At 38.0% G+C, this 12,385-nt stretch overlaps 1 protein-coding gene across 9 annotated transcripts in view; it reads right to left on the bottom strand.

Annotated features, from left to right (window-relative positions):
* TOX (thymocyte selection associated high mobility group box) overlaps nucleotides 1-12,385 on the bottom strand; it is a 304,338-nt gene that overhangs the window by 46,136 nt on the left and 245,817 nt on the right. For all 9 annotated transcript variants that reach the window (XM_077492744.1, XM_077492743.1, XM_077492750.1 and 6 more), the window contains one exon: nucleotides 7,962-8,192. In XM_077492744.1, coding sequence (XP_077348870.1) covers nucleotides 7,962-8,192 — 231 coding nt within the window. The remainder of the gene's footprint in view (nucleotides 1-7,961; nucleotides 8,193-12,385) is intronic.

Here is a 12,385-nt window from a genome sequence, read left to right on the forward strand (position 1 = left end):
CAAATCAACTTGTTCAGGAACGTAACTGATTTGTCCTATGATGGTAGAATGTTGCGTGGTAGGACTCTGGAATAAAACTGGGTGAATTAAACTACCTCAAAGTAAGCTACCATCAAACCCAGAACTCCCATGAAACATAACAGAATTGAAAAGCTCCTAAACTTTGGAGTCTGAATGAGGGAGCAGAGAGTGAACACAGGTCTGGTCTATGTCTACAATAAGTCCAAGATATTCCAAGTAATGTGTCCGTTCCAGTACAGATTTCAGAATCAAACTGAACTTTTTTAAGGTCTGGGTTGTCTGTGGAGAGCAGAGAAGTAGAACTATAGCAGGTAGCCCCTAAACACCATATCCCTTGCCCAGACATCGGAGATGCTTGCCAACCAGGAGTCTCCAAAGACTAACAGACATCCCCCTAACTTGGAATCATGGGGCATCCCTAATGCCAAAGAGGAATTGTCTGCAGGTTTGAAAGATTTAAAAGGCCAAGGTTGGAACTGAACTGGCCCCTTGGCTTAGGTATGGCCTTAATGTGTGAAGCCTGAAATAAATTAAAGGAACACTTCTCAGCTTCAGAGGCAGGAGATCTCCCAGGTAAGGCTTAGGCTTCCTTATCTGGGATAAATAGGTACTTATAACACCAGTGAAGTTCTTTAAGAAGCACCAATGAGTTGTTCACCATTGAAAGGCATGCAAAGTAAGGCATTTTTACATTGATTAACATGGGGACTCATTTAGTGAATTAAACGAATAATATCAACTAAACCATCTATCGAATAGTACAAATGTTCTAAGTGCTCTATGACTAAATGGTCAGTAAGGACAATATCTGAATCCTTTGACATACTGTAAGCTTAGCCCTCCCCCAAAACTTGAGTTTGCATTACAGGTCCTGCTAGTGAAAACAAGGATTTTAAGAGGGCTACCAAACATTTGTCAGTGGGATCTCTAAACACTGAAGTGTCCTCAGTAGGTATGGTCAGTGTTTTATTAACACTTCTTAAAAAATACCTCTTCAAACAGATATTGTTCTGTAAAGTATTCGGGAGGAGTGAATAAATGATTATGAGTTTTCCAGTCTCTGTACAGAACAGGTTCAAGTAAGGAGTGTGCCAGATAAATGTTGATAGTTAAAAAGAGGTTTGCACTGCATAAGTAAAAGCTGATCTCTTATCTTAAAGCCTGGAAGCTAAATCAGTTGAATGTGGCTCCACAGGACTTTTATAGAAAGAGCATCCAAAGCAGAAGACTCAGAAGCATCTACAGCTCCAGGAATGTCAGCTAAAGATTCTAGAGAGGAAGGTGTAGAAGTGTGCTTACATTTAGCAAACATAGTTGCAAACTGGCCCAGCATAGCTGTGGAGATAGTATCCCTGTATTAGGTAAAGGAAGGGTGCTACAACTGTCAGAGCTAAGGTAAATGCCAAGGAGTAAGCATGTTACAATGATTTTGTCTGTCTGTCACAGGCCACTGAGGAGGGACACTGAAGGCCACCCCAGAACTGTTAGTTGATTGGGAGATAGAGAGATGCTTATGTCTTCTATCCTTGTGCTTGGGACATGACATGTTGCACTGCTTAACAGGGACAACTTAATAGAGAAACACCAGGTGAAAACCCTAAGTATTCACAACCAGCTGCTTAATAAAGGAAAGGTCCATTGGATGGAGATGACCAGATCACTGTAGGCAGCAGCAAGGACTAACCAATGAGTAAAATGACATCTCTTGCAAATTTGACCCATGCTGGAAAGAAACTACCTCACACTGAAAAGGTGGGAACAGAGTGAGGAATGGGAGGGGTTATACATGGCTGGCCAATTACTTTTTTTGTGTCCAATTTCTCTTGTAGATGAAGGTAAAACCTAAATAGTTTTAAAATATTAAATCCTGTGTCCCTTAATGAACAAGAAAAAAAAAAAAACTTTACTATTTTTAACATGTTTGTATATTTTTAAAGGATGTTGTTGAGCTTTGTACAGCTTTAACTCAGGACTTTGTGACATATAAGTCAGTATGAATGTGAATGTAGGGAGAACCTATTTTTACTTTAAATACCAATCATGGGCTAGCAAAAATCCATGTTTCACTTCTCTCTCTCACATGATTGGGTTTTCAAAGTGAACACAGGTTCATCTTGATTACTAGCATTTACTTTCCAAAGCGAACATCCCTTACTATTTTGGTAAATGAATCCCACTGTGTTGGACAATATTGTCTTTGCAATGCTGATGTGAAGAACATTGTTCTTCTTGTAATTTCTTCCTCTGGTGCCTATTTGTTTGCTGCCACCTGTCAAAATTAAATGCCACATCCGCTCTCTTCTTGGGAGTAATATCCATCCTACAGTTAGCCAGAAGCAGCAGCTTGTGCAGCAAGTAGAAGGAGCTTCACAGAGGTACTGTCAGGGAACCAACAACAGCAGAAGAGCTTTAGGACCCAGCATCTCTACCAGCACTTGTGGCAGGAGAAGGACTTTAGGTCCCAGCATCTCTGGCAGGAGAAGGACTTTAGGACCCAGCATCTCTACCAGCAGGTCATATGGGTCAATATAAGGAAATCTGCTAGTGTCTGCATTCGCTGGTTAATCTTCGGCTCCTCCAGTGTGTTATCTCTGTGATATTCCTGTTCCTGTGTCTCCTGTTACTGATCCGGCTTGTCCTTGACCTGCCTCCTGTTTGCTTCCTGTGTTCGACCTTGGCTATCCACCTGATCATGTCTGCTCTCATACTAACCCGGCTCATGACCTAGGCTTCCTTCTGACCACCCTCCAGTCGCAACATTATCCGAATCCTGCAACACCTGATGGGTGCCACCTGTCTGATGATTCTACGCCAGCACACCAGCTGTACTCTGGAACCTCCTGCATAAAGTCCAGCAGGCAACGCGTGCTACTTTGGGCCTGATCTTTACTGTTTTCACCCTCAGGGGGTCTGGAACTTAGCCGCAAGAGAAGCCCTCTCTCTCCATTGGCCTCCAGCACCAGGTACATGATAGGTACCATCAGATTGCAACTGGAAGGGCAGATGTAGTGTCACACAGCAATTGCCTTGATTTTTTAAATTTTTCTTTGGAGTTTTTGGTTAGGGTTCAGATTTCAGTTTTTACATCTATGACTCAGTAATCCAAACCTATTTAGATATAAACTGACACATGCAAAAGTACTTACACCTGAAACACTAGTACATGATCTTTGTAAAGATGTGCATGATCTTTGTATTGGCAAACCACTGGCATATGCAGGCCTCAGCTTACTATTCTTTTTCCTAACAGTTTCAGACTATCTTCACTATACACCAAAATTCAATATCCTACATAACACTGATGATATGCAATGTAGAGTAACCCGTAACTACCAATTCAATTTTAGTTTACTGACTTCAGATCAGTCAGCGGTGGTAAATAATGCTACACTGTAAGCTGTAGGTTACTGCACTCTCTTATTTAATAAACTTGTGTCTTTCCAAGTGTAGAACATATAAATATACAGTATATTTTTAAAAACATACAACCACGATAATATCTGCTCTTTCAATCCCATAATTAATTAAACACTTAGCTGAAAGAAAAAATACATGACTAATTTAGACCAGGTGGTATTAAACCATTTAAATCGATGACTAAAAAATATGTAGAGAAATGAAAATACTTGCTGTTGTCCATGAAAAACGGCTTTATAACAGATTTCATTTTTCTGCTGGCTTTGTCACTTGCTGTCATAATATTTGACTCTGTGTTGAATTAAATTCTCTCTGTGTGTTACCTGCACTCTCAGTGAGTTAATCATAGTTTGCATGCTGTAAATTACTCCGCCATCACATTAGGTTATGCCCTTTCTCTGTTAATTACACTCTCTTTAGCCCTTAATCAATATATTCTGAGTACATATTTACTATACACCTAAAGTATTTAGTGGCTTGATGTAGTTATATCAAAAAGCTTTTTTCTTAAAGGGTAACCAACTAATAAATAATGGCTGTTTTATTCTAGCACTGAATTGTAGATGTATTATCATTTACTGTATGCTTACATTTGTAGTTTAAAACTGTCAATGTGTGCTATTTTTACATTGTTGTATTGCTGTACACTAACTGAATCTTAAGCTAGGATATAGGCTTGCTGGATAATAACAGTCTAAGAAATAGCTGTATATACCCTACTATACTCAAAAGTCACTATTAGTAACTGGATTTCATATTATAATAAACTAAAAAGTCTTCATCGATTATTGTGACAAAAATTAAGACAGGAACATTGAATGCCCATGTACTGTATACTGTTTCTTGTACTGCTGAGCCTCTCAGTCATTAAAGTGAATGTGAGCTCAAACGTGAATATTTGCACTCTTATTGAGAACATCTAAATATGCTAAGTATCCCTAAGCAATACTGTGAAAAAACCTTTTGTCTTGAATTCCTCCTGAAACATAGCAAGATGTTTCCTGTGCCTTTAGCCTTGTATACATATATCTGCATTATTAATCTATTAGTCCTCAGAAAAAATGTCATCAGAGGGAAGCTCTGACATATGGAAGCAAAGACATGCCTCTACCAAGATGGCTGTCTCTACAGAGAGATTGTGTGAAACAAGACATGGTAAGTTAGTAATAGGGAAAAGATCATCTGCAGGAAGACAAGAGGCCATACTGGTGACTAATCCTTTGCCCTTTGCTTGCCTTTTTTGGGCACAACTTTGACAGTATATGACAAGGTCTTCATTAGGGATAAGCTTGGATTCAGTCCAAACCTGGAAAGCGGTTATCATTGCTAGGCCAATTAGCTGCAGGAGGGAGATTTCCTACCCCACAGTTGCATGTATACAAAGGGGTAGGGATGCTTATGACATAATTGACCTAATATTAGTTGTCATTGCTTGGCAGTTTTTTGGCATTGGGTTTAGACAGATGTGTGTTTGGACCAGACCTGTCAAAGAAACTAAAGGCAGTAGATCTGTGTTTTTAGAGCTGTTGCAGAAAAAAATCATTTTTTTGTTCTCAGACAAATTTATATCCTATTTAACCCTCTATTAACTTCCTGATGTACTTACTTAGCGCTCATTAATTCTTTCCACTCTTACTTTCCTTAGCTTTTGTTTTGCCATGTAAAAAAAAATACTGCTTTCTGTAGTGTAGCTGCTAAAAATGTACATACACAAAATGTTGTTTTGAATTTAGTTTGCCATGCTTTACTAGGAACAATATTTTAGTGTAAAAAAAAAAATAGGAAAGACTAAACTAAAATTAGCACTTTATATAATTTTTTTTAATGTAATATGAAATATTATTTCCTCTATTTGCTTTTTTGGCCTTTTAAATTATATGGAACATTTAATAAATCCTATTAACACTGAAAGAAAGCAATTTTGTTCCAAAAATATATACTTTAACTTCTGGATCATAAGCTGAATTAATAGGACTATATAGCCAAAACATGACAATGGCTCTTGCAGCCAAACTGGTGAATATTGATCTGGATATTAACCACAAGACGAACAGCACACGACGATGTATGTCAGCACAATGGCAGGGCTGGGCAAATGGGCGTACAGGCACATCCCCTTAAATTGCGGCATTGTGGGTGCGCGTATGCTGCCACGTACTCCGTGACCATGACTGCAGGTCATGTGGACTCAATGTCCGCGGGGGGCCTGCGATCATGTCATGGAGTGGCAGAATGGGGAGATGCCTATGTAAACAAGGCATTTCCCTGTTCTGCCTAGAGATCTACTGCTGCCTGTCATCGGGAGCAGTGATCGCTGTCATGTCAGCAGTAGCCCATTCCCCCCACAGTTAGGATCACTCCCTAGGACACACTTAACCCCTTGATCAACCCCTGGTGTTTAGCCCCTTCCCTGCCAGTGCATTTTTATAGCACTGATCGCTGTATAAATGATAATGATCCCAAAATAGTGTCAAAAGTGTCCGATGTGTCCGCCATAATGTCACAGTCATGATAAAAATCGCAGATCTCCGCCATTACTAATAAAAAAACGAATAATAAAAATTCCATAAATATATCCCCTATTTTGTAGATGCTATAACGTTTGCACAAACCAATCTATATACGCTTATTGCGTTTTTTTTAACCAAAAATATGTAGAAGAATACATATCAGCCTTAACCACTTCCCACCCGGCCAATGCACATATACGGCCGGGTGGGAGCCGTCTACTTCTGATAGGACGTTCAGGAACGTCCATCAGAAGGAGCGGGATCGCGCGCGTGCGTGCCCGCGCAGCGGCGCGTTCCCGATGCGCCCGTGTCACCCGGACATGGCGCATCTCAGATCGGCAGGAGGGCTCTGTGATTGGCCCTCCTGATCACATGACGGCCGTGTCCAATCACGGCCGTCATGTGATGTAAACAAACAGCCGGTTGCTAGGCAATCGGCTCCTCCTCTCCTCACACAGAAGTCCTCGCTGAGGAGAGGAGAGCAGATCGCTGCAGCCGGCTGATGATCAGTGAGTATGAGCTGTTTTTTACAGCTTTTTACTCACTGATCACCAGTCTAGTGTAAACACAAATCACCACACAGTGTAAACACACCACACAGTATAAACACAATGTCCCCACACATGTCCCCAAAACATACATGTCCCCAAATAATAAAAACACATGTCCCTAATAATAAAAACATGTCCCCCACATATGTCCCACTAAAATCACATGTCCCAATGATTATCTGCACACATATGTACGTGATCACCTGCACACATATGTACATGATCATTTGCGTACATATGTCTGTGATCACACAAACCAATTATTATACACTTAACTGAATTTTTTTTACCAAAAACATGTAGCAGAATACATTTTGGCTTAAATTTATGACAAAATTAGATTTTATTGGATTTCTTTTAAAATAGAAAAAAGAAAATATTGTTTTTTTTTCCAAATTTCTGCTTTTTTACGCTTATATCGCAAAAAATAAAAAACGGAGTCGTGAATAAATACCACCAAAATAAAGCTCTATTTGTGCGAACAAAATGATAAAAATTTCATTTGGGTACAGTGTAGCATGACTGCGCAATTGTCACTGAAAGCACTAGAGCGATGAAAGCTGAAAATTGGGCTGGGAAGGAAGGGGGCGAAAGTGCCTTGTATTGAAGTGGTTAACTGAGAAATATTTTTTTTTATATATTTTTTAGGGATATTTAATATAGCAAGAAGTAAAAAAAATGTTTTTTTTGCAAAATTGTCGCTCTTTTTATGTTTATAGTGCAAAAAATAAAAACTACAGAGGTAATGAAATATCCCCACAAGAAAGCTCTATTTGTGGGAAAAAAGGACGTCAATTTTGTTTGGGTGCAGCATCGCACGATCGTGTAATTGTCAGTTAAAGCGACGCAGTGCTGTATCGTAAAAAGTTCTCTGGTCAGAAAGGAGGTAAATCCTTCCGGGGCTGAAGTGGTTAATGTAAATATTTTAGGGTTAGTTTATTATTCAAAACAGCTTTTCTGTTTGCCAAGAAAAATACAAATGGTGCCTCATAAAATTAGATTTTGGCAATCTTAATGTATGTTTTTTCACCATTTGATATAAATGTGATTCTTTAAAGCACAACAGACATTTGCTTTTCAGAGAACGAACAGAAAGAACCTTGCACATGTTGGCATAATATTTTGGGGGCTATTTATGTTCCCACACTCGGTGGGTATTCAGTCATGTGCACAGTATGAGAATGTTACATTCAGAGAGGTAAGAAGAAATATGAGCAACCTATAATCAGTTTGTCTTCATAATAGAAAGAGTAAAAATGGCACCCAATGGATCGCAAAGGCTTTTCTGAGAACAGAACTTCTGGGTGGCTAAAAACACAATGGTTCTTATGACCATGTTGGAAGAATACTATTTTTTTATGAAGCTTAAATGTGAATGTGACAAGTACTGCAATTCGAGCAATTTCAGAAAAGTTATCTGTGAGCCTGTACGACTGTGATATTTATTTTACAGAACATTTACCTGTTTCTGTTCCTCTCCGAGTCCATCCCACATTGAGGCTACAATTTTGGATACCTCCCCAAAAGTAGCATTTGGATTTTGGCCTTTTATAGCTGCTTGTGTATCTCGAAAGAATAATGCATAGGCAGACACTGGCTTCTGTGGCTCATTTGGGTCCTTCTTCTTTTTCTTTTTAGGTGTTTTTGGCTTCTTTCCCATGTCAGGGGCTGGCCTCTTTTCTGCTCCACTGATCTGTGCATAGATTATTAAAATGTAAGTTCATTAAACAAATATAACAGCATGTAATGAATAAAAATTATATTGCAAGAATAGATATCTTAGAAAAATCATTAAAGTGTATCTAAAACTAACGTTTTGAGTACAGTGGGGAAGCTTTAAAACTCCTGTCAGGTTTCTCGCTGGGGAAATTCACCATGTGACCCCTGTGACCATTATTACTAGGACAGTAAGCGATGGGAAATCCAAACTACAGTTTTCACAAAACCATTAATAGATGGGAAATCTTTCAGTGGTGTTCCCTGTTCTTTTGAGAACTGTGGAATTTTCCCCCATCATTGTGTCCTTGAAACAGAAAGTGAAAGGAAGTCTCTGCAAATGGACACAAACAGAACCCCCCCCCCCCAAAAAAAAACAAAGAATGACATGGGTCTTACTTATTCCCTACTATATCCAATAAATAACATTTTGGCATTAAAAATAGAATCCTAGGTTTAAGTTCACTTTAAATAGTGGGTCAAGATGGCCCAAATGAACATGTGTGCTGCATTATTTTTTACTTTTTGCTATAATAAATATCCCCCAAAAATATATAAAAAACACATTTTTTCCTCAGTTTAGGCCGATAAGCATTCTTCTACATATTTTTGGTAAAAAAATTGCAATAGGCGTATATTGATTGGTTATAGTGTCTACAAAATAGGGGATAGTTTTATAGCATTTTTATTAATATTTTTTTTTACTAGTAATGGCGGTGATCAGCGATTTTTATTGTGACTGCAACATTATGGTGGACACATCGGACATTTTTGACACATTTTTGGGACCATTGTCATTTATACAGCAATTAGTGCTATACAAATGCACTGATTTCTGTGTAAATGACACTGGCAGTGAGGGGGTAAACCAGGGGGTGGCATTGTAGGGGTTAGGTGTGTCATAGGGGCGTGTTACTAACTGTGGGGGGGCGTGGCTGTGTGTTAGTGAACACTGTTCTCTGCTCCAATCATAGGGAGCAGAGATCAGTGTCACTTGTTACTAGGCAGAACGGGGAGATGCTGTTTATTTCCGCATCTCCCCGTTCAGCCTCCCCGTAACAATCGCGGGTATCCCCGCGGCGATTGAGACCGCGGGACCCACGACCGGACTCACGGGGGTCCCGACCGGCATGGCGGCAATTTCAAATGGACGTACCTGTATGCCAATTTGCCTGCCCGTGCCATTCTGCCGAAGTACATAGTCGCGAACCGGTCGGGAAGTAGTTAAGGCCAGCCATAGACGGTTTGAATCCTGCTTTGCTAGCCGAGATTTGTACCGTGTATGAGCAGGCTGAATGTACCAAGTTGATCAATCGATCAATTGGTTCAATTAGCCATAAGTGATTGACAGCACACAAAGCTCCGGTGGGTTGTGTTGGGCACCAGGGGTTCAAGGTTTGGGTTAAAGTCAAAGGTTATGTTTAGGGGTATATTTGTGATTTACGGTCAGGCACTTAGTTAATTGTTTATTTATGTGTGACATTTTGTAGCACAGACCTTGAAATTTTATAAATACAGGAAAAAAATGACCAAAGAAAATGAATAAACCCATTCTTATAAACAAGAAAAATGCAGAAAACAAACCAATATACACTGAAAATGCAGAGAAAAAATATTTGATGCTTTGTAATAACCTCTCAAAGCCAGTCAGGTCATTTACTGTAAGGCTGTTTTACTTAATACCCAACTGTTTTCCTTAAAGTTGTGTGTCTAGGGCTTTATATTTTTGATATGACTATGTGTTTTCATCTGTCTCTTGTTCTGTTGATCAGGATGATGTATGTGTGAGATGCTTATGCAAGATAAATTGTTATGTATTGCAGCACAGCTTGTGTTTGTTTTCTTGTGTTATTGATGGTGTTGTCTTCGCCAACTTCAAGAGATTCAACATATCCTTTATTTTTTACTTTATGTTATATGTGTAACAGTGCACTAATAACAATCTTAAAAAAAAGATATATGATTCAACAATATGTTAATATTTTTTAAATAATTGTTACTAATTATCAGAAGCAAATATAATGTAAATGTCATATGGCTTTGGTTGACCTAATGGACAATCTCATTGTAAGCGTCCTAGCTAAATAAGTACTAGTATTACTGATTTCATATCATCAGCATAAAATGTATCTAAATCCAATACTTTTTTTAGTTTTGGATAGTGTGGTGATGGGTTAGAACCTCTATCCAGATTTCATTGTTGTCTGTGTCCCTGCTGGGGAGAGTTTCTCTCTCCATTTGTTCTGGTGACCAAAATACTGAACAGAAATATATTTAAAAGGGTATCTCCCCCCCACTTTGCAGCAACTTCCTCTTATTTCCCATTGTGTCTACAGACCAGCGACTGAAGGGAAATCTCATCAATACACATAGATGGCAAAAAACCTGACAGGGTTTTAACCCTCCCTAGCTTTGTCTTTAGATAGACTTTAGATATCAAATCTATACAAAAAGTATGGGGAGGATCATATTCCAGACTTAAATTCTCTATGCAAGGTTTAAAAATTAATTTATGTCTCTTAAACTGCTGTTCTCTTATGTCTTCTATGCCATACAAATCACATTGATAGAGATAGACAGATTATAATAAAGACGCAAGCCAGCTATTTGATATAAGGAAAAGTAAAAAACGATTAAAACATAAGTCAAAAAGACTAATTTTAGCAAAACATTTGCAAAAGATGTTAATGATTACTGCAACAATGAAACTATTACTCGTGCAAACTGTAAAGCTGTATTTGGTTTCCAAAAAGCAGAAATATTTAGTGACAGCTCTGACAATAATGGATTGAATAGCTATTCCAGAGTTATAGTTTTACATATGATAACAATTATATTAAAATACTTTATTTACAAGGAAATTGTGATTCTATTGGTGAATACAAAATTGTACTTCTAGTATACACACTGTGCCTAGAAAAAAAATGTATAATGTAATTACAGGCTATCATTCATAGAAAGAATTACAACTTTTTGTTTGCTTTTTGTCTGTGGTCATGTAAGTCTGTTTTTTTAAGTAAAGTTGTGCCAAACTATAATAATGTACGCTAATACAGAAAGCCTATTATGTAAGCACAAGAGGTGAAAATATCAGATATTTCTAATGGTTTACAGATGTCGCCAAGATGACATTTCTTAACAGTACCATGTATAATCATGGAATAATAATATTTTCACTACATTATATTAGCATTAGTTTACTTAAATAAAAGGCACACAATATTAATAAAATATTAATGAACTCAAATGTGTTAAAATAATATAAACATATTGGTAATTCAATTATATAGGCAAACATAATAAAATAAAAACAATAATGATTTTCTTTTTAAAAAATACTGAAAAGGACACTCCAGTCAATGTAAAATTTACCAATTCACCCTAAAACAAAAATACTGTGAGAAAACTCTCAGCTCGGAGCTGCAGTTTTCTGACTCCTGCACAGCTTGCTAATTTCAGGGCAGTGACATCACTCTCAAAGATGAATATTTTCAGTTTTTCAGCCCTGGAACTATTATAAAGTCAGAGTTCGATAATATCAGGTTCCAGCTAACATTTTTTTTTTGCAGGTATTTTGCATTACAAACAAGTCCCTCTAAATGGACAAAAGAAACATTTCTTGCATTCAAATTCCTCAGTTTTAATCTGATCTTTGGTTCTGCCATACTGCATCAATTCAGGCCAGGCAGCCACTGGTTCCCACCTAAAAGAGTTTTCCTACAACACAGCAGATCCATGCAGACAACTGTACCTAATTGTTATTTTAAGTATTAATATTTGTCTCAGTTCTAGCCTATTATGTTTTAAAACCTTTTTTAAATTTTATTTTAGAAAAAAACATTACAAGACATAACATTCAAAATCACATATAATTGTAACATTCCTAGTATATGAATACTACAAAAGATTTTCTAGCCCATTCTAAGAGCTTGAGCAAGTCAAATGCTGACTTTTTCAGCATTTTATGTTTGTATGTGAGGAGCACTAATCAACAAATGGCAGCGTTTGTATTGATACCCTTAGTCAACCCCTACTGCACTCTTCTTGAATTAGTGTATGCAGAGAAAGGAGAGTTTCGGTCTGTGGTAGATGCTGCGGAGTAATGCTGGCCATAGACTTTGAACTGAACTGAATGGATTCGAGCTAGATGAAGGAATCCTCCCCGCTGTG

Source organism: Lithobates pipiens, unplaced genomic scaffold, assembly GCF_037356315.1.
Source record: "Lithobates pipiens isolate NorthernLeopardFrog02 unplaced genomic scaffold, aLitPip1_a1.2 Scaffold_19, whole genome shotgun sequence".
In the NCBI taxonomy this organism is placed as follows: domain Eukaryota; kingdom Metazoa; phylum Chordata; class Amphibia; order Anura; family Ranidae; genus Lithobates; species Lithobates pipiens.